The sequence below is a fragment of the Prinia subflava genome, chromosome 15, assembly GCF_021018805.1.
Source record: "Prinia subflava isolate CZ2003 ecotype Zambia chromosome 15, Cam_Psub_1.2, whole genome shotgun sequence".
NCBI lineage: Eukaryota > Metazoa > Chordata > Aves > Passeriformes > Cisticolidae > Prinia > Prinia subflava.
Window position 1 is genome coordinate 657,663 of NC_086261.1, and position 27,914 is coordinate 685,576.

The 27,914-nt window shown below is 54.2% G+C and overlaps 3 protein-coding genes across 8 annotated transcripts in view; 1 reads left to right on the forward strand and 2 right to left on the reverse strand.

The window, feature by feature from the left end:
* The window catches only part of SPG11 (SPG11 vesicle trafficking associated, spatacsin), a 32,651-nt gene extending 9,082 nt beyond the window's left edge, over nt 1-23,569 (reverse strand). For 2 of the 6 annotated variants that reach the window (XR_010082370.1, XM_063412507.1), the window contains exons 1-29: nt 18,182-18,450; nt 17,248-17,432; nt 16,274-16,501; nt 15,603-15,783; nt 14,922-15,059; nt 13,878-14,344; nt 13,516-13,661; nt 12,742-12,868; nt 12,490-12,645; nt 11,873-12,051; nt 11,554-11,730; nt 10,452-10,523; nt 9,939-10,066; nt 9,152-9,330; nt 8,253-8,454; nt 7,580-7,783; nt 6,803-6,909; nt 6,584-6,729; nt 6,028-6,189; nt 5,600-5,666; nt 5,045-5,210; nt 4,178-4,371; nt 3,587-3,695; nt 3,169-3,328; nt 2,228-2,446; nt 1,851-2,051; nt 1,421-1,528; nt 649-805; nt 332-546 (exon numbers count right to left, since the gene is read on the reverse strand). Coding sequence is in view for 5 of the 6 variants with exons in the window: in XM_063412507.1 (XP_063268577.1) it covers nt 332-546; nt 649-805; nt 1,421-1,528; nt 1,851-2,051; nt 2,228-2,446; nt 3,169-3,328; nt 3,587-3,695; nt 4,178-4,371; nt 5,045-5,210; nt 5,600-5,666; nt 6,028-6,189; nt 6,584-6,729; nt 6,803-6,909; nt 7,580-7,783; nt 8,253-8,454; nt 9,152-9,330; nt 9,939-10,066; nt 10,452-10,523; nt 11,554-11,730; nt 11,873-12,051; nt 12,490-12,645; nt 12,742-12,868; nt 13,516-13,661; nt 13,878-14,344; nt 14,922-15,059; nt 15,603-15,783; nt 16,274-16,501; nt 17,248-17,432; nt 18,182-18,387 (4,986 nt within the window). In the remaining variant the exon portion in view is untranslated. Of the gene's footprint in view, nt 1-331; nt 547-648; nt 806-1,420; nt 1,529-1,850; nt 2,052-2,227; nt 2,447-3,168; nt 3,329-3,586; nt 3,696-4,177; nt 4,372-5,044; nt 5,211-5,599; nt 5,667-6,027; nt 6,190-6,583; nt 6,730-6,802; nt 6,910-7,579; nt 7,784-8,252; nt 8,455-9,151; nt 9,331-9,938; nt 10,067-10,451; nt 10,524-11,553; nt 11,731-11,872; nt 12,052-12,489; nt 12,646-12,741; nt 12,869-13,515; nt 13,662-13,877; nt 14,345-14,921; nt 15,060-15,602; nt 15,784-16,273; nt 16,502-17,247; nt 17,433-18,181; nt 18,460-19,509; nt 19,635-22,248; nt 22,376-23,555 lie in introns of those variants that run through there. The other 4 variants (XM_063412510.1, XM_063412508.1, XM_063412509.1 and 1 more) reach the window with 4 other exon arrangements.
* On the forward strand, nt 19,076-21,744 carry CIAO2A (cytosolic iron-sulfur assembly component 2A). Its single transcript, XM_063412515.1, has 5 exons — nt 19,076-19,259; nt 19,533-19,697; nt 20,212-20,261; nt 20,591-20,636; nt 21,316-21,744. Exons 1-5 carry the CDS (start codon nt 19,136-19,138, stop codon nt 21,411-21,413), a joined length of 483 nt encoding a protein of 160 aa, XP_063268585.1. The 5' UTR covers nt 19,076-19,135; the 3' UTR covers nt 21,414-21,744.
* Nucleotides 23,570-26,184: 2,615 nt separating the features above from the next.
* Nucleotides 26,185-27,914, reverse strand: part of ADAMTS7 (ADAM metallopeptidase with thrombospondin type 1 motif 7) — a 35,026-nt gene continuing 33,296 nt past the window's right edge. Inside the window, 1 exon segment of the mRNA XM_063412512.1 lies at nt 26,185-27,699. Coding sequence (XP_063268582.1) covers nt 27,536-27,699 — 164 coding nt within the window. The 3' untranslated portion in view covers nt 26,185-27,535.

The following is a 27,914-nucleotide window of genomic DNA, read 5'->3' on the forward strand; positions in this document are numbered from 1 at the left end:
GCACTGAAACATTGGATTTAGGTAAGTGCCCCAACATGCAACAAGTCACAGAATTGGTTTGGGCTGGAAGGGACCTTAGAGATCATCTTGTTCCACCCCTTGATGGACAAACCCATCTATTTTCCCCCTAAATAAAACTGATTGCATACAAATAAAAACAGTGAGAGAACTGGGACAGTTGTACTGTACCCTGCACCTCAGCTCTTACAGTTTGGTGCACTGGCATGTAAAATAAAAGATTACTTAACAAAACATTAACATTTCAGGAAGGCTGAGAAGCTGCACCCTCAGTGCTGGCAGCAGCAGGAAGAAGAGGTGCCTGTCACTGTACCTCGTGTGTGACAACGCTGTCCACGGGCAGCCCGGCCAGGGCCGCCACCTCCCGAGCCAGGCTGAACATCCCCTGCTCCTGCAGCTGGCCCAGGATGGAGCTGCACTCCCCCTGGAACGCCTGCAGGCTGCAGGGGCTCAGCAGGGAGCGGCTGATGGAGATGGAGGAGCCCCTCAGGGCCTCGCTGAGGGCACAGAGTCTCCTCACATGGGGGCCTGGGGTAGAGAGGACAGGCAGCTCAGAAAGCTGGGTCTAACCCCAGGGAAGGCCGAGCCTCCCTCAGGACTCAGAGGGGCTGGGATTCCTCCTGTCCTCACCATCCAGCAGCAGGTTCTCTGCTGCAGCAAGGAGCTGCAGGAGCTTCCCCAGCTCATACTGGGTCTGGCACTGCTGCAGCATCAGCTCCAGCAGGAACAGTGCCTGCGCCTCCAGCCACGGCAGCGGCACCTCGGGGGCTGCCCCTGCAGCTGCCAGCTGTGGGAATGAAGGGGTTAACGCTCGGGGGGTCCCTGTCCTGGGGGTGGGAATGGAGGGGCTGCAGCCCTGACCCCTCAGGGAACAAGGAGCTGCCACTCCCCAGGAGCACTGAGACATCCCGAGGGGGCTGCACCTGGGAGTGAACATTTCACAGCAGGGGACACCAGGGAACAGCAGGGACAGCCATCAGAGGACACCCAGCGGGGTGACAGCAGGGACACCCAGCAGGGGACACCCAGCGGGGTGACAGCAGGGACACCCAGCAGGGGACACCCAGCAGGGACTGCTGAGAGCCAAGGGGCAGAGGAGAGATGTGAGCAGGGTCAGCAGTGGTCAGACAGAATGACCTGTCAGACAAACAGCCCCTGTCGCTGCTGGAGCCCTCCCAAGCTCATCTGCTCATGAAGGGAAAGGGGCCTGAGCTGCCTGAGCCCCAGCCCAGGCAGGAAAAGCACTCCTGACAGGGAGTGTCAGCCAGCAGCGTGCCCAGGAACCACAACACTGGGATGGGAAGAACTGTAAAACATCAGCACTGAGAGACAAGGAGCAGAGTGTGAACAGCCCAGCTGCTAAACCCCAGCAACGACAGCCAGAGAAAATCCATTTCCTTACTTCTGTGAGGCTTTCCTGAAATTTGTCCAGTTTGGTTTTAGCTTCGTTGTACTTTTTACAGTTCATGCACAGTTCATACATCTCCAGGATGTGCAGCAAAGGGGAATCCTTTAAGACACAAAACCTGATGATAATAAATTCCCAAAAGTACCTCAACAAATATATCATATTTTATAAAATCATCTATTATGTCATTCAGTAAATGTAGAATTTGTCTTCCTCAGCAGAACAATGAAGTTTTGATTTATTAAAATTGCATGCACGATTGATGTAGGGTCTACAAATCTGTGATCATTGGAAGAATTTCCAATTTGACTGGGAATTTCAGTGGACAGCCAGGTTATCCTTGGCACAAAGCAGGACAGAGGGGGATTTACAGGCCCAGAAGGTGAGACACATCAAAAACACCCCTGAAACCACATTCCCTCACCTTTAGAAAGAGCTGGAAGCCATTCAGAAGCGTTTTACTCTTTTGCTTCCTCAAGAAGACTCTCCAGATGACAGCCAGGTCCTGCAGGTCCCACTGGGCACTCTCCTCCCAGCCCCGGGCGTGGGCGGCTGCCTCAGCCCTGGTGGCCTCATCCACAGAGGTGATGATCCAAACACAGAGGCAGGAGATGGGGTCTGCACCCTGGAAACGCCAAAGGGATGGGTTCACCCCTCACCCCGCTGGTGGAGGGGTCAGACTGTGCTCAGGCAGCACAGGAACACGAGAGCAGACTGAGTGCACTGCAGGGCACCCTGGCACAGCGCTGGCACAGAGCATCACTCATCCCCAGGGCACTGATCCCAAACACGCAGACTCACCGGGCAGCAGGCTGCCAGCACGCTCAGCACGGGCGCCCGTGCCCGCAGCCCCTCGGCCAGCAGGAAGCAGCAGGGGCTGCGCTGCTCCTGGCACTGCAGCAGCACCTGGAACAGGCTCCCTGCGCCGGCCCTGCCGCGCTCAGCGCACGGGAACCGCCCCAGGGCCAGCGCCAGGTGATCCCGGACCACGGCAGGGAAAGCCTGCAGCAGGGGCAGCACCTGGGGAAACAGCACCACAACCTCGTGAGGCCCAGAGAGAAGGGGCAGGAGGATGGAAGCACTGAAAACACAAAACACTCCTCAAATTCGGTTTTTAGAACAACTTTGGAGGGGAAAATGGGTTCTGCAGGTGGGAATTATTCTAATGGAAGACAAGCTCATCCTTTTCCACAAAGCTCAAATGTGTCCTAGAGAGCCTCAGTTCTGTTCTCTCTTGTGTGCAGGAACAGAGCATGAAAATGCCCTGCTCAGGTGCTTTTGTGGAGTTACATATTCTACAAAACACCAAGGAGATGCAAGCTAAAATCCTAGGCCTGCTAAACGTCATCTTACCTGCAATTACCCAGTGAGCTTCCTCACATGACTTTTCCCAATTGCTTTTACTGGAGTATTTTATTCATTTTTAAATCACGTTCAAAACCAAAGGTGGAAAATCTGGATTCTCAGAAGTTTAACTGTCTTTACCAAAAAATCAATTTGAGCTTTGAAAGGAAAGATAACTGGCTTCACTGTAATTTACACTGAACATCTGGCAACTCTTCAATTAAAAAAGAGCAGTAACTAACAGAGTTTAAATTAAATTTACAAGTGTAGCTGCAAGGGGAGGGCTAGCCCAGTCCAAGGGCACAGATATCCTGAGAGAACAAAAAGCCAGAAGCTGAGGCTCCTGTTGTCTCCACTCTGGGACAGGCTCACACAGCTCACACACACACACAGCTCACCTGGGCTGGCTGGTGCCCGTGGAGCTGGCTCTGGATCAGGAACTGCAGCCACTCGTTGGATTTGGCACATTCCCGCAGGAAGGACGTGCTCAGCTCCAGGTTATGGAGTTTGCAGAACTGCATGACCAAGGACCACTGCCTTCTGGAGTCACTGGATGTCCTGCACGGGATTCAGAGAGCTGCAGATGCACTGAACTGCAACATCTGCAGCAGGTGTGAAGTGACCCTGTGACCCAGAGCCACTGCAAACAGCACCAGGACACTGCCAGGGTCACTGCAGAGGGGCCACATCCCCCTAGGAGCTTCCAGCAAGGCAGGCACTGCCCTGTCCTGCCCTCTTGGTACCCTCTGACACACAAATAACAAAGGCCAGTGCTCAGTCTCCATTTCCCAGATAACCCCTCAAACCTGTGCTCACCTCTTTACTCCCTGGTGCTCGATGGCAGCCCAGAAGGCCTCTTCCAAGGAGGTCAGCACTGCTGCTGCTGCTGCTTGGTCACCATCAGCCAGCCTTGTTAACTTCTCAGCTGTTGGAAAGAGCACATTCCTGAGGGGCTGCCTGGGATTAGAGCATTTCCAAGAGCACCGGGAGCTTCCCAGTGGGGAAAGCAGACACCTGTGGCCCTGGAGTTAGCAATTCAACTTTCTGAAGTTATTTCTAGGATAAAGTTAACTTCCCCACAGCTTCCAACACCTGATCCTCTGCAGATGTGGGACAGTTTTCAAACAGGAAGGAGAAGGGAGATGTGGCAATGGACTTTAACTCTGTAATATTATTACAATATCAGCCTTAGGCAGCTGCTGGGCAGTGTCTGTTAGATCCTGATAGAGGCTGTATCACTCCTCCTGCCTTATTTGACATGACAGGATAAAATAGGCACTTCCAAATTACTACAACAACAGGAGCAAAAGAACAGCGAAGCCCTCAGATGCTGTTACTGCACTGCTGAGGCCCCGGCAGCACCCCTGCAGCCCTCCCCAGAGCCCCAGGGCAGAGAGGAGCCCTCACCCAGGCAGTCCCTGGCGGGGCGCTGCTGCAAGGCCTCGCTGCCCAGGATCATCGCCGCGGCGCCGAGCTGCACGCGCAGCCCCAGGCTGTCCTGCCCCAGCAGCTCCAGGAAGCACACGCAGGCTGCTGCCACCGCGGGGGCACCGGCGCAGCGCAGCGCCAGCGCCCGCGCATCCCGCGCCGCCCGCCGCATCCTGCAACGACAACGCACGGCTGTGTCACTGCATCCTGCAACGAGCAACGCACAGCTGTGTCACTGCATCCTGCAATGAGCAATGCACGGCTGTGTCACTGCATCCTGCAACGACAACGCACGGCTGTGCCACTGCATCCTGCAACGAGCAATGCACGGCTGTGTCACTGCATCCTGCAACGAGCAATGCACGGCTGTGCCACTGCATCCTGCAACGACAACGCACGGCTGTGCCACTGCATCCTGCAACGACAACGCACGGCTGTGTCACTGCATCCTGCAACGACAACGCACGGCTGTGTCACTGCATCCTGCAACGACAACGCACGGCTGTGTCACTGCATCCTGCAACGAGCAATGCACGGCTGTGTCGCTGCATCCTGCAACGACAACGCACGGCTGTGTCTGTGCCCGCCGCATCCTGCAACGAGCAATGCACGGCTGTGTCACTGCATCCTGCAATGACAATGCACGGCTGTGTCACTGCATCCTGCAACGAGCAATGCACGGCTGTGCCTATGCCCGCTGCATCCTGCAACGAGCAGTGCCCGCACCGCTCACTGGATCCTGCAACGCGTGGCTGTGCCTGCTGAATCCTGCAATGCGCAGCTGTGGTGCTGGGGAGGATGAAGCCCCTCCCCGAGCTCAGCTCTGGCCCTGCTGAGGACACTCACAGCTGCCGGGGGGTTTTGCTCCTGGCCAGCTGCTGCCCCAGGAAGGTGCCGAAGGCGAAGGCGGGGCGGCCGTGCAGCAGGTAGAAGAGGAAATCCAGCCTCTCCAGCACGGCGTGCCTGCTCACCAGCTCGGCGCTGGAGAAGTGGGGCAGCTCGCTCCAGGCATCTGCAACAGGAGAGCAGCACCGTGAGACACAGCAGAGCCCACACAGCAGCAGCCCCGAGCTGCACAAGGAGCTGAGACCCAAACACGGCTCCTCTGGCCCTAATTCACACCTTGGCACGCCCCAATCCACACTGAACATCAGAGCTCTGCTTGCTTTAAAAGAAAACATTGGGTTTTCTACCTTATATTTGGAAAAAGTTCTGCCTGTGAAAAGCTTAATGCAAAATTCCAGAATTCTAGTTCAAACCCCAATTTTAGTAAATCACACTATTTTCTTGTGAAAGAAACGGCCTTTTAAGTAAGTTTATCTGCCAAATAATTCCCCTGGAACGTATTTCACTTGAGGTGCCCAGGCTAGGAAAGCACATGAACCTTGGCAAGAGACGTACCTGACACAGCGAGAGTGTTTGCTGACTGCCAGCCAAATAACTTCGTGGGGTCAAAGGGCATCAGTGACTGAAAGATCACAAACAAAATATATTGTGGCAGCTTAAGAATTTCACATCACTGTCCTTTAACTCTCAATTTCTAACTCTCTTACTGCTACAAACATTTTTAAATTTAAATGTTGTGATTCCTGCAATATTAAACACCTTGCCCACTGAACACTGCAGGAATATCCCTCCCTGACACTCCTGCACTGCAAACTCACAGGGTCTGAGGACCACTTGAAAAAGCAGCTCAGGACGAAGCTATGAACTTCAGCTCCACATCAAGAACCCAAAGAAACAGCCCCTGGCCCCCAGCCCCAGGCTTTAGCTGCAAACTTCTCTTCCCTCGTGCCCTTTGGCCCTCGTGCCAAAAGCGCTTTGTGTACCTGCAGAAGGTGGTAGAGAGAGATGTCAGGAGGCAAAATTCCATGAGCAGTGCAGGAGGGAAAGAGAGCAGCCTTGAGCTTGGGGTAAGGGGTCAAGGCCATTTTTAAGAGCTGTGGATCAACTTTCTTCAGAGGTTTCTCTGTGTCTTCGTTCTGAAGGACCTACATTGCAAGCAAGCAAAATTAATTAGAGAAAACTGCATTAAATAACAACAAAACAACTTTGGGGTGTGCCAGTCTACCCCACGGGAATTTGACATGCAGAGACAACAACATCTTTTGGGCTGTAAAATGCTTTTAAGTTGTATCAGACCCCTCTTTCCCTGCATAGATGCTGCAGATGACTGTGCTGTGGATCAGGACACTCTGGTCATTCCAGCAGGACTGGGGGGACAGCAGGGCTGGGGGGACAGCAGGGCTGGGGGGGACAGCAGGGCTGGGGGGGACAGCAGGGCTGGGGGGGACAGCAGGGCTGGGGGGGACAGCAGGGCTGGGGGGGGACAGCAGGACAGGGGGGAGAGCAGGACAGGGGGAACAGGGGTGCCCCAGGCAGTACCTGGTCGATGCCCCCAGGCCCATACACCGTGGTGGCCAGGGCCAGCAGGGTCCTGCCCTCCAGCAGGATGCTGCTCACACCCCCCTGGCTGCTGGGAATCAGCATCTGAGCGTTGGCCAGACTCGCCTGGAAAATCATCTTGGGATCTTAAAGGAAAAAAGTGACATTTAATTCCATGCCAAACCAGGATTAAATCATCTTAATGACTGGGATTCCTACCTCGGGGATTGCTGGCAACCCCTCGGCACTGCACCAGGAACTCAAACCAGGGGTGAGCTTCGTGCAGCTCCTTCTTGTCCAGGATAGGGCAGTTTGAAGGGGTTAAACTGGAAATAAATGAGCAGAGTCAAAGCACAGGACTGGTGACACTGGTGTAACACAGCACTAAAGGTCTGGAGCACCTCAGGGGTGTTATGCCAAATACAAGTGGTCAGACAAACAACCAGAAAATGATGTGCAGGCTTCTTTTCTGATCCACTTCTACATTCCTGATAATTCCACTGTTAGACTGGAGTTAGAGCTTGGAAATTTTAATTGCCAAGTACCCATTAAGTGGGAAATATCCATATAAGCTCCAATGCCTAATATTGGCACCACTTTCAAATCCCAACTAACCCTAGTTCAGGTGGGAACCAGCAATTCCTGATCTGTGAACATATCAGGAGTCAACTCACACTTGTGCTTAAGAAAGGTTCTCAATTCTGTGTATTCTGAATTTCTGAAGAGCAACTTGTCTTGCTCATTTAGGATTGTATTGCTTATGGCATTACACTAATTACAGCTGGAATTGTTTCATGACTGACACACAAATTAATATTAAGACAATCTGAATAAAGCTCCAAAATACAGCTTAAAATCTCACACACTGCCCCAGAGTTTCTGTTCAATGACACTGCCAGAGCTGAGGAAAACTCTCCCCACCAGCTGCTCCAGTTGTGTTTCCCTCTTTGACTCTGGGATCCCTCCTGGGATTTTGGGGATGGGAAGCTTTCCCACCTGTAGTAGTCCAGGTAAGTGTACAGCAGGTACTGCAGGCTGTGCTCCAGGCAGTGCAGGACAAACTGAGCATGGAAATCCAGGCCACTGGCAGTGCTGTATTTTGGAACAGGGTGAGGGTTCTGCAGGACTCCTCCAAGGCACGACAACCTCTGAAGCAGGAGCTCAAAATCTTCCAGCTCAGAACAGACAAAAATTCCCTTTCTGTCAGAAAAAAGCAGACACTGAGCACACTTTGACACAGAACTCTTTGACAAGTTCTGATGGGTGTTTTCAGCTCAGAATTAGAGCAGACCTTTCCCTCCCAGGAAACAATTCCCCTGATTCTGTGCCAGACTCCCTCTGCCTGTGTCCCAACAACGCTGTGGTCACTGCAGGCCATTGCACAGAGCGAGGTGTGAGCAGTGAAATGCTCAGAATTTCCTCCCTTGCTTTAAAGCTGGAGTCAGGAATATAACACTGGGAAACTTCCAGGGGCTGAGGGAGGAGTGCTCTTGCTCTCATGGCTCTTACTGTTTTCAATAACTGAAAGCAGAAGACTCAAATCACACTTATCACTGGATTCGTGCTGTTTCCAAAAGGAGCAGTATAAAAATCAGTATGTATCATGGATTTTATTTCTAATTTGGCTTCATACAGGAAGGAGAGAGAGTGTGAAGCCCTGGGGCCCTACCTGGCCAGCTTGTTCAGGATGTCCTGTCTCATGTAGGTACTGCACAGGGTGCTCCTGTCCACGATGTCAGGGCTCAGGGGGGGCCAGGCAGCACCCGGGGCCTGGCTGGGCTCTGACTCCTCAATCCAGGAACAAATGCTGAACCAGTCATGCTGGGCTGTCAGGTGCATCCAGAGAGCCTCAGCACTGCAGCTCTTCAGTTCTGTGTTCCAAAAAGGCAAATGGATGAAACCAGCACACACAAACTCTTCTGAGGGAAATACTGATATTTTCTTACACAGAATTGTGGAGTGGTTTGGGCTTAAAGAGCACCCAGTTCCTTGGGCAGGGACACCTTCCACCACCCCAGGGTGCTCCAATCCCCATCCAGCCTGGCCTTGGGCACTGCCAGGGATCCAGGGTTGCTCTGGGCACCTGTGCCAGGGCCTGCCCACCCTCCCAGGAACAATCCCTTCCCAATGTCCCACCCATCCCTGCCCTCTGGCAGTGGGAGCCATTCCCTGTGTCCTGTCCCTCCCTATTTTTAATGAACAGTTGCCAATGTGATGCTGAGATCAAGGATGTTGTTCCAGCTTTTGGAGCCTCCAGTTGGCAGAGCTGGAAGGGATCCCCCAGTGCAGGGAGTGGGACAGGATGTGGCACAGGGTGGCACAGGGTGGCACAGGGTGGCATTCACACGTGGCCATGCCCCAGGCAAGTCCCTTCCAGCCACTTCCAAACCCTCCTCTACAGGAACAGCCCAGACCCAGGATGGAAGAGATGAAACCCATCCTTCCCCACTTTCACTGACAAAAAGTGCCCTCTGTGACTGTGCCCATGGCACCCCCACACAGGGGCTGTGTGCTGTGCCAGAGAGATCTTCACTCCCTTCACTCCCAGTCCAAGCCCTCAGTACTTGCCTTGGCGTGGTTTCCTGGGGAGCAGAATCATCTCCTGCAGCAGCTCATCCCACCAGAGAGCCCAGTTCAACATCACCCTGAGCCTGCTGCTGCTGGGGCTGCCCAGCAGGGCCTGCTGCCTGCACAGCTCCTGCTGCCTGCACGGCTCCTGCTGCCTCCTGCAGCTGCTGAAACTGGAACTGCAGAAGGGGCAGGGGTTAGCAGGGCTCAGCAGGGCTCACAGCCCCCAGCCCCACAAACAGCAGCTGAGCAGGGCTCAGCAAAGCTCCCAGCCTGGGCTGCCACAGGGACTGACTTCAGCTCAGGGGCTGAGAGCTCAAGAACTGCCTCGTTTTTCCAAAGCTGACACATCAAATTGTGAGTATCACAACAGTTTCACCATTATTTAACTGTAAAATGATTTTTCTGGGTTATTTAGTTTGCTGTTACAGACATCATAGATCAAAAACAGAGCAAACATCTGAACACGAATAACTGACCAGTAATTCTATTATTATTATTAAAAAGCTTCATTTGAAGCAGCAGAACTCTGTCACCCTCACAATAGTTTGTCATGACTCACACGACAGTTTGTCATGAGAGAACACAACAGCAAGTGCTACATTAATGAGAAAATTACTCAGTCCCCACACTGACTCTGATTTCTGCAAACAGAGACCAGTGTGAAATTAATGGAATTAAAGACTGTATTTGTTAGTGCAATAAATCTCACAGGATGTAGAATCCAGCACATTTTAAAACCTATTAATGGTATTAATTATTAATTAAAAGTAATAACCCACATTACCTGCAAAGAGACTGGGTCTCTTCATTTTCCTGGAAGGATTCTGAGTAGAAGCTTTCAACCTGATGCACAAAGTCTATAATTTTCTTCTCTTTTTCAGAAAAATAATTTTCTTCTTGTAAGACTTTCACCTTTAATTCAAATTAAAGTGTTACCTCCAACTGTTAAAGTATTGCCCCCAATTGCCCCCGGTTTTCATCTATCTTTAATATATTCAAGTTGTAAATGATCCTGCAAGTGCAAACAACCAACCAACAGTAGGAAAAAAATGCTGGAAGCAGAGGGCCATACACTTAAATGACAAGAGGACTCCAGACCAGAGCCAGGACAAATAAATGACATTTTAACAGCTCTGTGCTTTAACTGCAAATGCAAAGGGACAGGGATGTTCCAGAGCTGCACTGGGAAGACGCAGGCACAAGCCCTGGCTGTGTCTGCTCTGGGGGTCAGGCCAGCCCAGGGGTTTCTCCAAGCACAGCAAGGCTCTGGGACTCGAGCAGGCTGTGCTGCACTCACCAGCAGCTCTCTGACATGTCTGTCCTCTGTGTGGAAGCAGATCTTGTGCAGCTCCTGCTTCACGTCAAAGCCCTGGCACAGAGAAGACACTCACTGTAAAATGTGCCCACAGAATACACCAGAAAGATCAAACACAGAATAAACCCAGCTACTTTCCCTCCAAAGCACACAGCCCTGTTACAGGCTCGTGACAGCCCCTGCACCAGCTCCTCCAGGGGTGTCCCTGATGGGACAAACCCCGGGACACGTCCCAGGCAGGGCCAGCCTCGCCCTGCTGCTCAGCACCTCAGGCAGCACACAGCCACAGCCCTGCTGCCCAGCACCTCAGGCAGCACACAGCCACAGCCCTGCTGCCCAGCAGCTCCTCAGGCAGCACACAGCCACAGCCCTGCTGCCCAGCACCTCAGGCAGCACACAGCCACAGCCCTGCTGCCCAGCAGCTCCTCAGGCAGCACACAGCCACAGCCCTGCTGCTCAGCACCTCAGGCAGCACACAGCCACAGCCCTGCTGCCCAGCACCTCAGGCAGCACACAGCCACAGCCCTGCTGCCCAGCAGCTCCTCAGGCAGCACACAGCCACAGCCCTGCTGCCCAGCACCTCAGGCAGCACACAGCCACAGCCCTGCTGCCCAGCAGCTCCTCAGGCAGCACACAGCCACAGCCCTGCTGCTCAGCACCTCAGGCAGCACACAGCCACAGCCCTGCTGCCCAGCACCTCAGGCAGCACACAGCCACAGCCCTGCTGCTCAGCACCTCAGGCAGCACACAGCCACAGCCCTGCTGCCCAGCAGCTCCTCAGGCAGCACACAGCCACAGCCCTGCTGCTCAGCACCTCAGGCAGCACACAGCCACAGCCCTGCTGCCCAGCACCTCAGGCAGCACACAGCCACAGCCCTGCTGCTCAGCAGCTCAGGCAGCACACAGCCACAGCCCTGCTGCTCAGCACCTCAGGCAGCACACAGCCACAGCCCTGCTGCCCAGCAGCTCCTCAGGCAGGACAGCTTCCACTGCAATTCCCCCTGCTCTGGTGGAACAAACACCCCCCAGAGCCGGGGAGCTCCCGCCTCGCCAGCCCCAGAGCAGCACCCTGAACCCCTCTCACCATGTTCCTCAGCAGCCCTGAGGCCTCCCTGGCGCTGCCCCTCAGCAGGCAGGCATAGACCACGTTCAGCCCTGTCTGGATAAACTCCTGCAGGCTCTCTGCAGGATGCTGCTGCCTTCGGAAGAAGATTTGGGCCTCTGGGATTTTGTTGTTTAGGATGGCCTCAGCAACGACTTCCTGAGGGGAAAAACATGGAACTGACTGATCTGCATCATCCTAACTTTGATTTTCCTCCCCAGCACTTTAAGATATTCCCACATAAATGATCTCTTTATATAAACTTCACCACAGAGGTGAAATCTGGGTTGCCCATGCTCACCTCTGGTGTCAGCTTTTCCCACTCCTGGCTCTCCTCTATCTCAGGCAGGTCCTCATCCAGCTCAGCTCCCGTGGGCCCTGCAGGGAGCGCTGGCCGAGGGTATTTCCTCAGGAATTTCCTCAGTTTGATGATGTAATCAGTTAAAATATCTGCAGCCTTCTGCAGGAACTCATCAGGTTCTGCCAACAGCACCCAAGACATCAGTTAAATGAAGAGACAGGATTTTAATGTTTGGCAAGGCTGAGTTAATAAATGTGCTGATTAATAAACAGAAACCCCTCAGAGGGAGGAGCACATCAGCTCTGTCCCCTGCAGAGGCAGTGACAGCCCAGCACTCCCAGCACCCTGCCAGGACACAGCCACAGCCCCACACTGCCCTCACTGAGGGGTTTTCCAGGAAGCAGGAATAGAGAACTGAAATTTCGTATTAATCCAACCAATTATTACTCAGTTAAGTCCAATCTAAAACACACGGATTAATATCTTTCATGCACTTAATTCTAGTATCTTTATGTTAATTCCAGGCAAATTTAAGCTTTTAATTAGAAGAATTAGCTGTTCTTACATACTTAAGCAATGACACATTACTAGATATGACCCAGCAGGAGTGATCTTACCCTCTGTGTGCACAAAGATTTCCTCCAGCTGCCTGGTAAGGAAGGTCAGGGTGAGGTTCAGGAGCTGCTCAGAGAAGGGTTTGCTGTGAGGCTCCATATCATTGTCTTGGATTGCTGAGCAGAGCAAGTTCAAGGCTGGCCTGAGCTCCTCCAAATCTGCAATGGTTCCAAAAAGAGCTCACACATCTGCATCCCACACACAGCACAGGGAGAAAGGGAATGGAATAAACCCTGGGCAGGTTCTTCACTCACTTCTCAGGTAGGACTGGGAGGCCTCACCCGCAGGGTGCTCAGGGCAGGGTGCACACAGACTGAAAACACTTTCTTTGCTTTTCAAAAACAAGTCCACTGTGTCCAGTTGGCGATTCTCCAAACCTGCCTGGACAAACATGAAACAGAACAATTAAGCACGGATTCTAAACCCACACATTGTGCACGTGCTGCTGGGATTCTTCCTCCATCCTCAGTGACAAACTAGACATGCAGAAAACCAGAAGAGATTTAAGCTCCTGGAATAACAAGGTGACCTGCACAGTACCTGCCAGGCTCTGCTCAAACCCTGCCCTGTATCTTCACACACAAAATGTTATTGCAGCAATACGAAGTAAATACCATGAGAATCAGGATTCTGAATAAGCTTACAGCAATTTTATGAGAACAATACAACAAACCCAGAAATCTAGTTCCAAGGATTTCTTTTCATATTAAACATTTTGCTAGAGGACAAAAACTGCTGCAGAAACTGGCAAAGTTGCTTTTGGACCCAATTAAGAGAGAATTTGGACCACTGTTTTATTCTCTTTTATTTTATTAATGTGCATTCACTTTGCTGCTGGATTTCTTCCTTCGGGTTACTCATCTGCTTGGGGTTTTACTGTTCATTTAATAATTAAACCACTTCCTTTTGCCCCCAGGTTTGAGGCACACTTTTAATTGTGTCTAAACCCGCACTGACATTGCCAAACTGCATTCAACACTTGAAATACAGAGTTTATTATTTGCAGGACAGGAGCCAGCTCTCCTTACCTGGAGGGCGTGGATGGGGATGGAGCACCTCTCCCACCCATTGAGGCGACACACGGAGTCCACGGCGCCGGCGCTGCCGAACATCATCAGCCTGCTCAGAAACTCCTCCTGAGTTAATCCAAACAGGACCAGGCACAGGCCACGCTCTGAATGATAGAAACAACCCACAACTAAAGACAGAGCAGCCATTTCTTGGGCAGCAGCATTTCTACCCACTGCTGCTTCCGAGAGTGAGGCAAGGCTGCAGCGGCTCCGGCTGGTTTCACCCGAGCAGGAATGCCATGGAAGCCACCCAACAGCAGCCAGGTAAAACACCACAAACCCCCCCAGCAGCTGTCTCAGGACAGCTCATGGCCCCTCACCCGTGAGCAGCAGACACAGCGGCACCTCTGCACTGCTCTCCACATAGACACTGCCTCTGCCAAAGTGGGAACACGTCACGTCCTGGGACTCAAAATCCCAGAGCACCAGAGACAGCCCCGTGTCCTGTGCCAGCACCACGAACACAGCTTTAGCTGCAGTCACCACTTTACACTCCAGCTTCGCCCCTTCCTGGGCTGCTCCCACAGGGATTTGTGCCCACTGCTGTCCTGCACCCCCAGGGGCTGCACCCTGGCTTTGGAGCGCTCGCGACGCCGCCCACGTCACAGCCCGGGGAACAAAGGCCACCATCCTCTCGGGATCCTCACAGATTTCAGGATCGTGGTCTTCAAGATGGGTAAAAAACTGATACCAAGGCAAATTTGAGTCATCCACCAAGTCTGGAGAAGCTGGCGTTCTTCTTCTCCTTACTCTGTCCCACAGTGAGGACAAATGTGCCTTCCAGGACCTGCGGAGGGGACAGAGGCACCTGTAACACCAGGTACTACTCCAAGAACAAGGCAGGTAAAGCCTTCTCAGTAAAATAAAATGCACTTTGAGCTTATAAAACCCATCCAGCATCCTGCATTTTAACCTTACCATGGCCTCTCTATTGGCATTTAAATACTCCCTGCAGCCAAGCTGAGTGACCACAGCTGCATCAGCTGACAACGTCCATGTTCAGCATTTTTAGTAAAAAGTTTCTTTTCCTCATAGAAAATGCCCCATCAATTAAAAAACAGTAGAACAGAATTAATTCCAGAACTGAATCTCTCTTATCTGTAGATCAAGTTACAATTGACATGTTTTATTAGTATCAGTACTCTAAGACATAAAGGTAACCCCTAAGTAGCAATTCCTGTCTGCCTGCTGTTCAATGCCATATGTAAGGATGTCTTGGTCTACCCTAAATTCAAAAGGTTTACAGCAGAATGGGCTGATTTTACCTGTCACAACTACAACTGAAAAAACAAACCAGCAGTTTATTATCAGTGATCCAAGGGAGGCAAAGCCCAGCCTGAGCAGGAGGCTCTTCCCTTCTGTACCTGTCTGTGCGGAAAGGCGACGACAGGAGCTCCATGCTGTGCTCAGAACTGACCAGGTCATCCTCATCCACACCCTCTGGAGGCTTCACTGGAAGATTTTCAGGGTCCCTCTTACAGAACAAATGTTCAGGGAACCGTCTGTAAAGAAATAAATACGAAGTTTCACTTTGCTCAGATGATTGAAGATGTTTTTTCATGTTTAACTCCTCCAGGAGCTCTCGCTGCAGTTTTCTCTCAGGATAACAGGTGAGCCATCAAAACCTGATGTTCTTTCCTCTGAGGTGGACACCACCACTTAATTACCACCTGTACCTAATTTATCAAGCTAAATCAGTACAGCTGTACCTGTAGAGTTTGAAAATTCCATGCCCCACAGTATTTCTGAAAGGTGCCACCACCCACCCCTGGCACTGCCAGCACCTAATCCTCCTGGAAAAAACATGAAGGGCAAGCAAAGTTTATCTGCTTGTTACCGATTAAAATAAAGAGATGTGATAGTTTCCTTTGTGAAAGTGACAGAGAATAGATTAGAGCAATGAAAGGACAGTGTCTAAACAAAGAGGGAATTTCTGCTCCAGCACAGAACTCAGAGTGGAGAGCTGCCAGCCCCCTGATGAGTGCAGCCCCCAGGCTGGGCACTGTGAGGGTCAGCTCAGCCCCAAGCCCTCCCCAGAGCTGTACCTGAAGTAGGAGTTGAGCTGCACAGCCAGGGCACGGTGGCAGCTGTTGGTCACCACGGCCGTGCTGAGGTCAGGGGACACTGCCAGGCCAGCCAGGGGGGACACAGGGCCTTCCCCCTGCCCAGCTGCCAGGGCCACACTGACCTTCCCGAGGGTGGCACCGTCACAGCAGTCAAATATGTCTGCAAACAGCATCAAGGAAAAGCCCCTGGAGTGCCCAGCAGAGGAGTTAATCACAGGAAGGTGCTGGATTCTGCCTCCAAGAGGAGGGAAAGGCAATCTGGCTTTATTGCACTTTAATGTGCCAGGGAAGATCACCAGGAACAGCTTAAATCCAGCTGAGCCCCCACAGCACACAACCCTGCCTCCCAAGCTCTGATTCCCTGTGTGCCTGCAGATCATTTCTGTTCCATTCAGCACTGAGGTGACAGTAGAAGTCAGCCTGTTAACCAGAAAAATGAATCAAACCCCTTAATGAAGCCCAGGAATGCAGTGGGGAGCTGGGAAACCCTGGACACAGCTATGGCACTTCATTGCAGTCACCAGGATCTGGCTGCACGACCTTCTTTGCAGGCATCACTTCAATGCTTTGAAAACATTTCTGCTCAGCCCCCCACAGCAAAGAAAAGCAACTTTGTTCTCCCAGGCGATTTTCCCTCCTGCAAAGGATACAGATGCAGCCAGCACTGTCCAACAGGAACAGGATCCCCCTGCAGAACTGGGAGTCTGCAACTCTCCCCGCAGCCTCTGGAGGCAGAGCCAGGGGGAAGCACTCACAGGACTCCAGGGGTGAGTCCTCCGCAGGAAAGCTCAGGTGCATCAGGATAAACTGGTTGAGCAGCAGTTTGCACTTGTTGTTTCCAAAAGACAGAATCTTCACAGAGAAAATTGAAGGCAGACCTGTAAATTTAAAGATGTTTAAATTTCAGGCTACAGCCAGCTGGGACTTTTGATTTGTAAAGGAATCCCAAGAAAATGACAGCTCAGATTCATTGCCCCAGTTACCATCCTAACAGAAGCTGGGGTGCTTGGTTTTAAACCTCACTTTCTGTGCCAGGGCCACTAATTCTAGAGCAATTTCCCCAAACTTTTAATGTGGCTTTTTCAGTGGACAATAATATGAGGAACATAACAATCCAGCACAAAATAGGATTTCAGTCAGCACTGAGAAGAAAAGCTACAAACTTTGGAAATAAAATCTAGGAAGGAAGACTGTTTAAGAACATGTCAAACACCAAATGCTCATTCTTACTATGTTTGCTAATCATAAAATACAAGGTTAAATGTTTAATTAGTCTTTGCAGGGTTATTGATGAGCTTGTCTCTCTTTCCTTCCCATCAGTCCCAATATTAAAGTTAAAATTTGAGAGAGCGGGGTTACATATATTTTATTAAAATTTACTTTTAACTTCGTGTCACTCAAACATGACCCTACAAGAGTTTAATTATTTCTAACAATGTCACCTTTGGGTACAGAAATGTCCCCATTATTTGTCAAACCCATGAATCCTGCTGATCACATTGGATCAGTGTGGAGGTACCTGAAATTCCCTAGAGCTCAGCCCCACTGCCTGATCCATCCCAGCAGGAGCAGCAGAACCAGAACTGCAATATTTCACACATGCAACACACTGAAATTTACTCACTAATGCTTTTTGCTTCCAGGAGTTTTTTGAGTGTCTCTTCCTTACAGCTGTGCAGGGAATTGGGGTTGTGTTTTCCATCCTCTACACTGAATTCGTAGACAAACAGGTCATGGCTTTGACCAAGAGCCAGGAGCCTTCTCTTGTTTGATTGCAAACCATCATCTTCCGTGCTGTCCCACATGAAGCTGAAGATAAAACGTTCAGGAGGGTTACTGGCTTTATTCCCTTTCCCCATCCCCATGCTGAGCAGTTCTGGATGTGCACTGATGATGGACAGCACCTTCCATCAGCACCTCCCCTCCAGCACTGCGGGCTCTGCAGAACACACTGCCCATTCCCAGATTTCCCGGTTTTTGGTGTGTCACACCCGCTCCGCGGTGACGGGGAGGGGACAGAGCGGGGCCAGCTCAGCCCGGGGCAGAGCCGAGCAGCGAGCAGAGCCCTGCCACAGCACCGGAGCACTGCCAGCCCTGGAACGAGCCCGGCACAGGGCAGGGGTCCCTGCCCGCCCAGGGAGGAGCGGGACGGGCTCTGCGGTCCCCCAAGCCGAGGGGGTTCGGGACTGTGCGAGCCTGAACAGCGCCGGCGGCGCCGGGCACCGCACACGCTCGAACCAAGGCGTGCCCGCGGCTCCGGCTCTGCAGGAAGCTGCCAGAGCTGATGTGAAAGGCACCGTGTGACCGAGCGTCACCGCGGGCTGCCGGCTCTGCAGGAAGCTGCCAGAGCTGATGTGAAAGGCACCGTGTGACCGAGCGTCACCGCGGGCTGCCCCGGGGGGCTCCGGGCACGGGGCAGCGACACCAACAGCGACACAAACCCCGCTTGTCTGCGCTGCCTTTCCTTCCGTGCGCACACCCCGTGAACGGGCACACAGCACCCCGCACCGGGGCCCCGGGAGCGCTCCCCCGCCCTGCCCGGCCCGACCCGCACTCACTCGGCCCAGGCTCCCGGCAGGACGCTGCCCCGGGCCCGCCCGGGCCCGCCCGACCCCAGCGCCTCCAGGCGGATCCCGCCGGGGAGCAGCACGGTGCCCAGGGCGTCCCGGGCTCTGCTCAGCCGCACCCGCGCCCATCCCCGCGGCTCCGCCGAGCGGGGCACCAGCAGCACTCGCAGCTCGGCCGGGGCCCCCGCCGCCGCCATCCTCCTCCTCCTCCTCCCCGTTCTCAGCGCCGCCCGCCCCGAGCCGCCGCCAGCTCGGCGGGGCCGCCCCTCGTTCCGGTCAGCCGGGCCCGAGCCGCGACTACAGCCCCCAGCAGGCACCGCGGCCGGCAATGCGCGCTGGGAGCTGTAGTCCCCGCTGGCCCGCCACGGCCCTGCGGGTCTTTAAGCAGAATTCTTCTTAAGCAGAATTCTCTGTAACTTTTCTCTGTCCCTGTCCTTTCCTCTGATCTCTGTTGCAGATGGATCCCCACGGCATTTCTGTGTGGTCACCCTGGACTAGCCCAGGAGGTCCCTCTGTGTCCCCACTCTGTGACCCGGAGCTGTCCCGGGGGTTCCTCCGTGTCAGGGGGGTTCCTCCGTGTCAGGGGGGTTTCTCCGTGTCCTCACTTTGTGTCCCTCTGTGTCCTAGGGGTCCCTCCGTGTCCTGGGGAGCTTTCCCAGGGTCTATCTATGTCCCGATTTCCCTCCGTGTCCCCACTCCGTGTCTCGGGGTCTCTTTCTGTCCCCACTTTGTGTCACCCCTCCGCGCGGGGACACCGAGGAGCAGGCGGCGGCGAGGCCCCGCCCCCGCATGTGGGCGTGGTTTCCCGTCCTCAGCCCATTGGTCCCCCCTGTCCCCGCCCCGTATGTGGGCGTGGTTTCCCGTCCCCCCAGCCCATTGGTCCCCCGGCCCGGCCCCGCCCCGCGCGGAGGTGCCGCGGCCGCGGGCCCATGGCGGAGCGCGGCCATGGCGCTGGTGTTGGCGCTGCTGTCGCAGGCGCTGGGCCGGGTGTGGCGGAGCCCCGGCAGTAGCGCCCGCCATGCGCCCCCGAGCCGCGCCATGGAGCACGACAGGGCCATGGAGGTCTACGGTGACTGCCGGGGGCGCGAGGGCCGCGGGGGCTGGTCCCGGTTTGCCCTTGGGGGCTGAGGGGGGGAACCGCGGCGGGTCCTGAGGGGCTCGGAGCCGTGAGGGGGCCCCGAGGGGCTGGGGCGGGGGGAAAGGGCCGGGCTTGGCTTCTTGGGCGCGTTCCTGGTGGCTCCAAAGAGGAGCAACATCACAGCGCTGGGAAGGGTGTGCTGGTGAAAATACCTCTGGTGAAACCCGGGAAGATTCCTTACCTTGCTCGCTGTCTCGTACTCAGACATAATCCGGACCATCCGGGACCCGGAGAAGCCCAACACTTTGGAAGAACTGGAAGTGGTGACGGAAAACTGCGTGGAAGTGCAGGAGATAGGGGAGGAGGAATATCTGGTCATCATCAGGTTTACACCAACAGTACCTCATTGCTCCTTGGCCACTCTCATCGGTGAGAGTCCTACAATTAAATCAGGAACAAAGAGCACCAGGTTAACTGGAGGCTGTCTGGGTGCCCTCAGTCCCAGTTCAGAGCCAGTCTGGCCTGGCTGTGTTGGTTTGACCAGGAATTGCAGCCTGAGAACCCAACCACCAATGCAACCAAACCAAACACCAAACCAAGCAAAAAACCCCAAATCCAGGGAAATGGGGACACCCATCTGTTTGTGCCATGATAGGGAAGCTCTTCCAAGAGAACCTCTCAGAACTCTGCTGGGAAGTTGGACAGAATTCCTTCTTTGTATTCTCTAAGTTACTTCTTTAATGTTATTAACTGACAATTTGTCAGCTCTTAAATTAAAAAGAAAATACAGCTTTCTGCTTGTCCCCTTTCCTCTGTGGCTTGTGCTGCTCAGAATACAAAAGCACATTGCCAGTTACACTGATTGTTAAACATGGATTCTCTGAAAATGCACCTCAGACCTTGAGTTTTACTGGAAGATCTCTTTTGTGTTCTGTTTTAACAGGCCTTTGTTTAAGAATAAAACTTCAGAGATGTTTGCCTTTTAGACACAAGGTAAAGTGGTTTGAAGCCTACTCTAAATTCCATGAATGAATGGGAAGCTCTCTAAATTAACACAGTTATTCACAGACCTTTAGAGACTTGACCAAAACAATTTAAAGAATACATCAACTACCTCAGGATTTCTGCCGTTGATTTTTGGGCGGTTGTTCTGTTTTTGTAGCTCCCAGCTGAACACTTTAAGGGGGGTTTCCTGCCACCAGTGCCCGGGTGTGGCAGCAGGGGTGACAGGTGACAGGTTGTGGGTGTGGGGACAGGTTTTCCTTGCAGGAAGGAACTGTTCCACTGCCCTGGTGCTCCTAACGCTGCTGCTCTCCCCCCAGCTGGAAATCTACATTTCTGAGGGCACACATTCCACGGAGGAGGACAGTGAGTAGAGCTGTGCATGCTGCTGCTTCTGCCCCTCTGTGCTCTGCCCTCTCCTCCCCTGCCTTCCCAGGAATTAATCCCTGTGAGAGCCTGAAAACCAAATGGCATCAAGGTGTTCCCAGGGCTGTGGTGATCCCCTGCTCGTTGCTGGTGGGGTTTTGTAACAAACCCCCCTCAGTTCTGCCAGGTGTTGTTTTTGTATAAAAGGAGGTGCTGCTGAGTAATTGCCATGAGGAGCTGCCTGTCTGGTTGATCCCACTGTCCTGAGACCAAACCTGGATCTTTCCAGGTCAGGTTTTGCAGGACATGGGTGTTGTTTCAGAGCCAGGCACTGCCCCAGAGTCCCAGCAGTGCCCTGGGCTTGAGCCTTCAGTCTCTGCCAAAAATGGGATATTTTAGTTAAATAGCTACAAACTGAACCTGGAGAACCTGGGCTACTAATTTATCCTGAATTCCACTCCTGATTTCAGGACATGTCACCAGAACACCTTTCATCCTTTTCCTGAACCAGGAAAGTGACAAAAATCCCAATTTCCGAGGGTTGTTTGGGTGTGACTGCGCTTTCCTTTGCCTGTTCCCTGTTTCCCAGTACCCCTCCTGGCAATGCCCTTTTCTCCTGAGCACCCTGGGCCTGGGGTGTCCCTGGGAGCCCCTGAGCCCTGCCCTGGGTGTTTTGCAGTCAACAAACAGATCAACGACAAGGAGAGGGTGGCGGCGGCCATGGAGAACCCCAACCTGCGGGAGATCGTGGAGCAGTGCGTGACTGAGCCCGACTAGGGAGCCTGCCCTGCTGCACCTGAGCTCAGTAATAATAATCAAGGCCTTGAGTTGAATACTTGAGTTCTTTTTACCTTCTTTGTGTTTTTTTTTTAAAGAGAAATTGTTTATAAGATAGATTTAAATTATGAGCGATCTGTCTCAAAAGAAAGTCCAGTGTATAGTGCTGGAATTTGTAATTTTTGATGTCCAGAGGAATATTTTGTGATTCAGAGCAACACATCTGCATTGCCTTCTGAGAGACGTTGTGAAATAAATTGTTTTGCAAGTTAAATTTCTACATTGTTTCAATCACTGCACTGTAAAAATAAAACAGATTCTTGTACTGAAATGCTGCTTTCTGGGTCCTGAATTTGTTTTGTTTTTTTTTTCTCAAGGATTAAGTTTAGATTTCTATCAGAGAAATAAATTCCATTGAGCTTCTTCAGTGTTGATAAATATTAAAGCTGAAATTAATTCAGAAAAAGAATTTGGAGCTGAAGGACTGGACTAGAACAAGGAGATTTTTAGTGGGACACAATTCCTGCTAAATACTTGTGCTGTTTTTGCTGTTAATGTTAGACATTTTTGCCTCTGGAAGCTTTGCTTTATAACCAGCCTGAGGTGAAGTTTCCCTGTGGATGAGAACTTGATCCTGCTCTTCCTTCTGCCTTGGCTGCAGTGTGGGAGGTGAAAACATTCCCCAGCCCGTCCTGCTGCTGCTCCCTTTGTCCTGTCCCTGCTCCCTCACTGATCTCCCCGGAGCATCCCAAACCTTTCCAGCTGTCCCGCCTTCCTCCCTGGGGACATCCCCAGGGTTCCTTTCCTGCATCTCTGGGTCTGAGCATGGATTTACCTTCCCTGGGATCCAGGCAGCTCCTCCCAGGTGTTCAGGATCTGCTGCGGTGGCTCCTGAGGATTTCGGGAGTGCTCCTCCCTGGAGTGCTCCAGTGCTTTGTGGCTGACTCCGTGCTGAGAGGTCCCTGGAGCAGGGCAAACATCTGTTGGGATTTCAGGGATTTGTGGCCGTTTTAATAATCCTCATAAAGCTTCCCTGGGGGCATGGAATGATGGACGGGACTCAGCATTATAAACAGGGGGAATATTCCCCCTGATAAACCAGTGAACTGCTCTGTGGCACAGCAAGGCCCCTCCCCTCAAGGGCCAAATTAGCTGAAAAAATTAATTAGAGGAGGGGCAGAAGGGGGAGGAGAACAATCCCCTGTTTTCCACAGGTGCAGGTGTGAAAAAATACTCCTAACTCCAGTTACTCAGCTTCAATCAAATTTCAGTTAAATTTCAAACTCCTTTGTACCCCCATGGACAAATGTGCCTCATGTGCCAGCACAGGGGACACGTCCTGCGTCCCACCCTGCTGCTGGGAGGGGGCCCAGGCAGGTCCCTGCTGCAGGGATGGACCGAATGCTCCAGGCAGCCTCAGCTGCCATTACTTCTTGGCTTCTTTCCTGGAATTTGACTCTTTTTTTTTTTTTTTGTCCTCCGGCAGGGGGGTTGGTGTTTTCTTTTCAGAGTGCAGATATCTCTGCCAGCAAGGAGGTTCTGTGGGTCCTGGGGCCACGAGATAGCAGCTCCTCTCCTTGGATGGGCTCCCTGTGCCTGCTGCCCCTGCACAGCCCAGTGGCACCACCAGAACGGCAATCCCAGCTCTGGAAAAGCCTGGGGGACAGGGAATGGGGTGCTCTGGTGACAGTAAGGTGACTCTCCTTGCTCCTGCAGTGCCCTGGGCTCCTTGGCCCAGGCACCGAGGCTAGAAGTTCTTCTCCAGAGCAACAATTCAGGGAAATGGCCAGATCCCAAACCAGGCCTCTGAAACCCTGGAATATTCCCAGTTCCTGGGCAGTGGATCATTGCTGGGGCACTGGGACGTGGCTCCCCAGGAGCTGCTGCACTTCCCAGAGTTTCCATTTTAACTGGGCTCGGGATCTTTGTCCATCCCCGTGGCTGCTGCCCCACAGGCCGGGGTGGGCAGAGGCCTTGGTGGGCTCTGGGGACACCGGGGGTGACACAGGAACAGGCAGGGAGCAGCAGGCACCGGGAGCTGGGGACAGGCAGGGCAGGGTTGGAGGTGCTGGAGGAACTGGGGATGGTCCTGGAGAAACACGGGATGTTCCTGCAAACCCGGGGAGACACACACGGGCTCACCTGGATCAAAAAGTACCAAAGTTGCTCCTTCGGATTATGAATCCTCTGCATTTACAGCAGGGAGGGACAACTGCAGAGGGCAGCAGCGACCCACGGCACTGCTGTGCCGGGAGGAGCCTCCGCGCCCGCCGGGCTCCATCCCGGGCACCGGGAGAGCCCCGGGGCCGTCCCGGGAACCCCGAGAGCCCCGGGGCCGTCCCCGGAACCCGCGGGCTCCCCTGAGCCCGGCACCAGCAGCCCTGCGGCTGCGGAGCCAGCCGGGTGTTTGCTGGAGAAGCTGCGGCCGAGCTGGGAAGGAACGGACGGGCGAGGTTTGGGCTGAGCTGTGGAGGTTCTGCTGTTTCCTGGGGTAAATCGCGGAATACCCTGCTGGAATACCCTGCTCTGGAAGCGGCTGCAGCCTGTCCCCGCAGCGCTGTCCCGGCAGAAGGGTGCGCCCCTGGGCTTGCTCCTCTGCAGAGGCTCGGAGCAGCCCGGGAGGAGCAGAGAGCACAGCGAGCCCCCAAACCCGGAGCCGGGGTAATTCAGCCAGGGCAGCTCTGGCGGGCACCTTCCTCCCCATCAGACGGCCCCCGAGCAGGGGGGAGCTCCCCGGGCCCAGCTCAGCTCCTCAAACCTCAGCGCAGAGGCCGTGCCCGCTCCGCTCCCCCGGCACAGCCGGCGCCGTCCCTCGGCCCCTTTGCCAAGGCATCACAGCAGCCTCGGCACTCCCAGCTGGCGTTCCCAGGGCTGGAATCTCGTCACCATCCCCGATCCAGGCTGCGAGTGCGGAGGAAGAGGCTCCGGGCTGTTCCCCTGCCCCAGCGCCGTGCACAGGGCTCGTGTTTGCACACACTTTACTCGGGGTGTAGCTACTCACCGCAGATGGCAGCGGAGCAGTCGAGCGTAGAGAAGAGCTATTCTTAGCCCGTGGACAATTCTGAATGTTTACACCCGGCCCAGCCTTCCCTCGGTGCGGCCCGGGGACCGGGGCTGCGGGTTCGTGTGGTTTGTTCCCCTGCCTCCCACAGCACACGGGAACAGCCTGACCGCGTTTCCCAAGCCAGGGGCTGCTCCGGGGAGCAAACACGGCGTGTCCCGGTACCAGCTGAGGAGGGGGCAGCTCCTTCCCTGCTCCCTTCCTTTCTGTGCCTCACTTCCCACCGGGAATGCCCCTCTGGAACACGGTGAGCTGCTGGAGCAGGGCCCGGGCTGCAGCCCCCCGAGGTGGGTGGGTGAGGGCTGTTCCCTACCGGAGCAGCTGCCAGGGATCAGCTGCCAATTAAACCCCAAACAAAAAGATAAACCAGTGACATTTTTCAAATCCTTCCCTTGTTGTCCTGGCTTTGCCTCCCCTCTGTGCTGTGCCTGTGAGCCCTTTCTGTGCAGCACAGGGAGGATTTAAGAGCAAGAGGAAATAAACCCATTTGTTATTACTCTCTGAAAGGGCAGGAGGGAGCTGAGCTGCTCCTGGCCCCGCTGGGTTCGCTGCCCTCTCGCCTGCCCCGGCTGGGGCCGTGCCCGTCCCCGGTCCTGCAGCTGCTGAAGGACCGCTGAGCCCTCCGGCTCCCCGGGAATTAAAGCTTCCAGCCCAGCCCTCGGGCCATGTAGCCCATTAAGGACCGCTGAGCCCTCCGGCTCCCCGGGAATTAAACCCTCCAGCCGAGCCCTCGGGCCGGGCACAGCCCCTGGGTGGGCGCTGGGAGCTGCCCGGCACAGGCGCTCTCTCGGCAGGGCGCTGGGAGCGCTCCGAGGATCAGAGACACAAAAGAGCTCCTCCAGCTGCTGCTGCCCGCTCAGCGAGCTCCTTTTCCTTCCTGCCTCCAGCCTGGAAAAGTCCGGAGGGACCGAGGCAGGCACAAAGGTCTGACTGCTGGTCTGCAGCCAAAAGAGCCTCTCAGAGTCCTCCAGGAGCCCACGGAATCACGGAATGGTTTGGGTGGGAAGGGCCCTTCCTCCCTGCCACGGGGAGGAGGAGCAGGACGGCTTTGAGGGCCCTCCCCACCCAAACCATTCCATGAGCCCATTTCAAACATCTTTTGATCCACGAGCCCTTTCCTCCTTTCGCCCCACTGCAGCAGCTCTGTCTGAACAACATCCTGCTTGTGTTGAGACAATAAAAGCATCTTCAGAAGAAAAAAGGCATTTCTCCATCCCATCCACCCTGCCCTGTGTCCGTGGGAAGCCATTCCCCTCCTCCTGTCACGCCAGGCCCTTGTGAAGAGCCTCTTTCCAGAGACACTCACTGGAGGTGTCTCACTGAAAGAAAATACTGCAGATATTTAAGCCAGCTGTGTTTTATTGTCACTGATAATGCAGTTTTTGTGCTGGTGGGAGGCCTGGCTTGTTGTGTGGCTAAGAATGGCCTGGTGTCCCACAGGAGGGATCATCCTGTGCACAGCCACATGTGGAAAGGCACCCCTGGAGGGGTCACCAGATCCCGTACCCCAAATAAATTGATTTACAGAACTGATTTACCCCATCCACCCAGCTCATGTTTTAATCAACAAATCCCCGTTGCAAAGGCAGCTGTGAATGATTTTCGGGTGCAAACTGATCGTTCCTTCCTGCTGCCAGTGCCTGGACCATCTCCAAATAACTGAAAACCTTTGGAATTCCCCCAGGGAAGAGAAAATGGGAAACCCACCTGTTTCCTTTGGTAACTGTTTAATTTAACACACTCATGAGCTGTGGCCATGAGACCCCAACACGAGGGTTGTCCCTCTGCAGTCCTGGGAGGGTGACAGGGGGTGGGACAGATGGTGCTGGGGGCAAGGAAACCAGGACTGGACACAGGTTCTTGGACATAAAAACTTTACAGCACCTCGGAATGGAATAAAGCACAAACGGTGAAGTCATGGCTTGTGTTTTACATACAAATCACACACAGGAATTTCCCCTCTTGGACCGAGCGCTGCTCCCTGGATGCACCTGGAGCTCTGCAGCCCGGGATGGGCTCCAGCTCACTCTGCCCAGTGCAGGGAGGTCAAGGTCCCCCAGGTTTTGGGCATCCTCCACAGCCTGCAGAGTAATAGGGAAAGGAATTCCTACCTAAATGCTCCTGTCCTCCTCCAGAGACCAACCTGGCAGCAAACCCTCCCTGGGACAGGGGTTCATTCCCTCACCGCTCCGGGAGCAGGCAGGAGGGGCTGTGCCTCGGAGTAAATTGGATATTCTAGTTAAAAATCAGCTAACCTTAACAGAGGAGAATCTAGATAAGCAGGGAAAAAAAGGTTCAGCCTGTCAGGCCGCAGAAAAACACCTTAACCAAGCATTACACTGCTACACATGCAGAGCTCCAGGGACTGAGCACCCGGCTGCCCACAGGGAGGGGAGGTGCCCCCTCTGCCAGGGCAGCTCCCCTCTCCTGCCCAAAGCACGCAAGGGAACGAGCTGGGGCTCCAAACCTCGGCGTCCCTGGAGGTGCCCTCTGCCCCAGAGGGACACAGCAATGGGGAGATGGGGTCTGGAGCCCTGCACAGCCCCAGCTGAAGCTGAAACTTTATTCCTCCTGTCTCCACTTCTTAAATTAAATCTATTTAGCTTCAGTGCGTAAACATTTTAATGAAAATTACAGGAATGGGGTGCCAGCTTCAAGTCCCTTAAAAGAAAAACAAAAACCTCTACCCTATAGGGTCGGCAGGGCTGGTGGAATGCTGGATGCTCACCTCAGAGATATAAAAATAATAATAAAAGTCGAGGTTTGTGCTGGCCAGCCAACACCTGTGAGAGGCTGCACATGTCAAAGGATAGCACCATAAGCGTTTCTGAGAGCTCTTCCCCGAATTATTGCTGCTTTCAGTTCCCCTTCCCCCTCTGCCTCCCCGCGGCTCTCCCAGGGCAGGGCGGCCCCGGCAGGTCCTGGAAGGTCGGTGGGAGCCGCGGGATGGTTTCAGCACCGTTAGAGATTGGCACGAGTCGGAGCCCACGGGCACCCCCGGGCTGTGCCACAGCCACAGTCCCGGCCGCCACACGGGTCCCGGCGCCTGGGGACAGCCGTGTCACCTCCGGGAGAGGCGCTGGTGGCCGCGGGGCGGGCCGGGCAGCCCGTGCTGGCCGCAGCTCCGGCAGCACTGGGCGCGCACCGTGGGCAGGGCGCACCTGCCCAGCAGCCGCAGCGTCCGGCAGAAGGCGAAGGTCAGGCGGTCGCGCTCGCAGGGGACACCTGGGGGGAGCAGCGACACGAGGGGTCAGTGCCAGCGTCCTCAGAGCCCCCGCACGGCTGGGAGGGGGCGGTCCTGGGGGTCCCCTCCACCCAAACCACCCCGGGGTCCTGTGGAAGCTGGACCGGCTGCAGGGACACGGCCGGTGGGACAGGGCACCCCCGGCACAGAGCCCTCCTGCCCCCGGGCACAGGGAGTGTGTGCTGGGATAGCACCT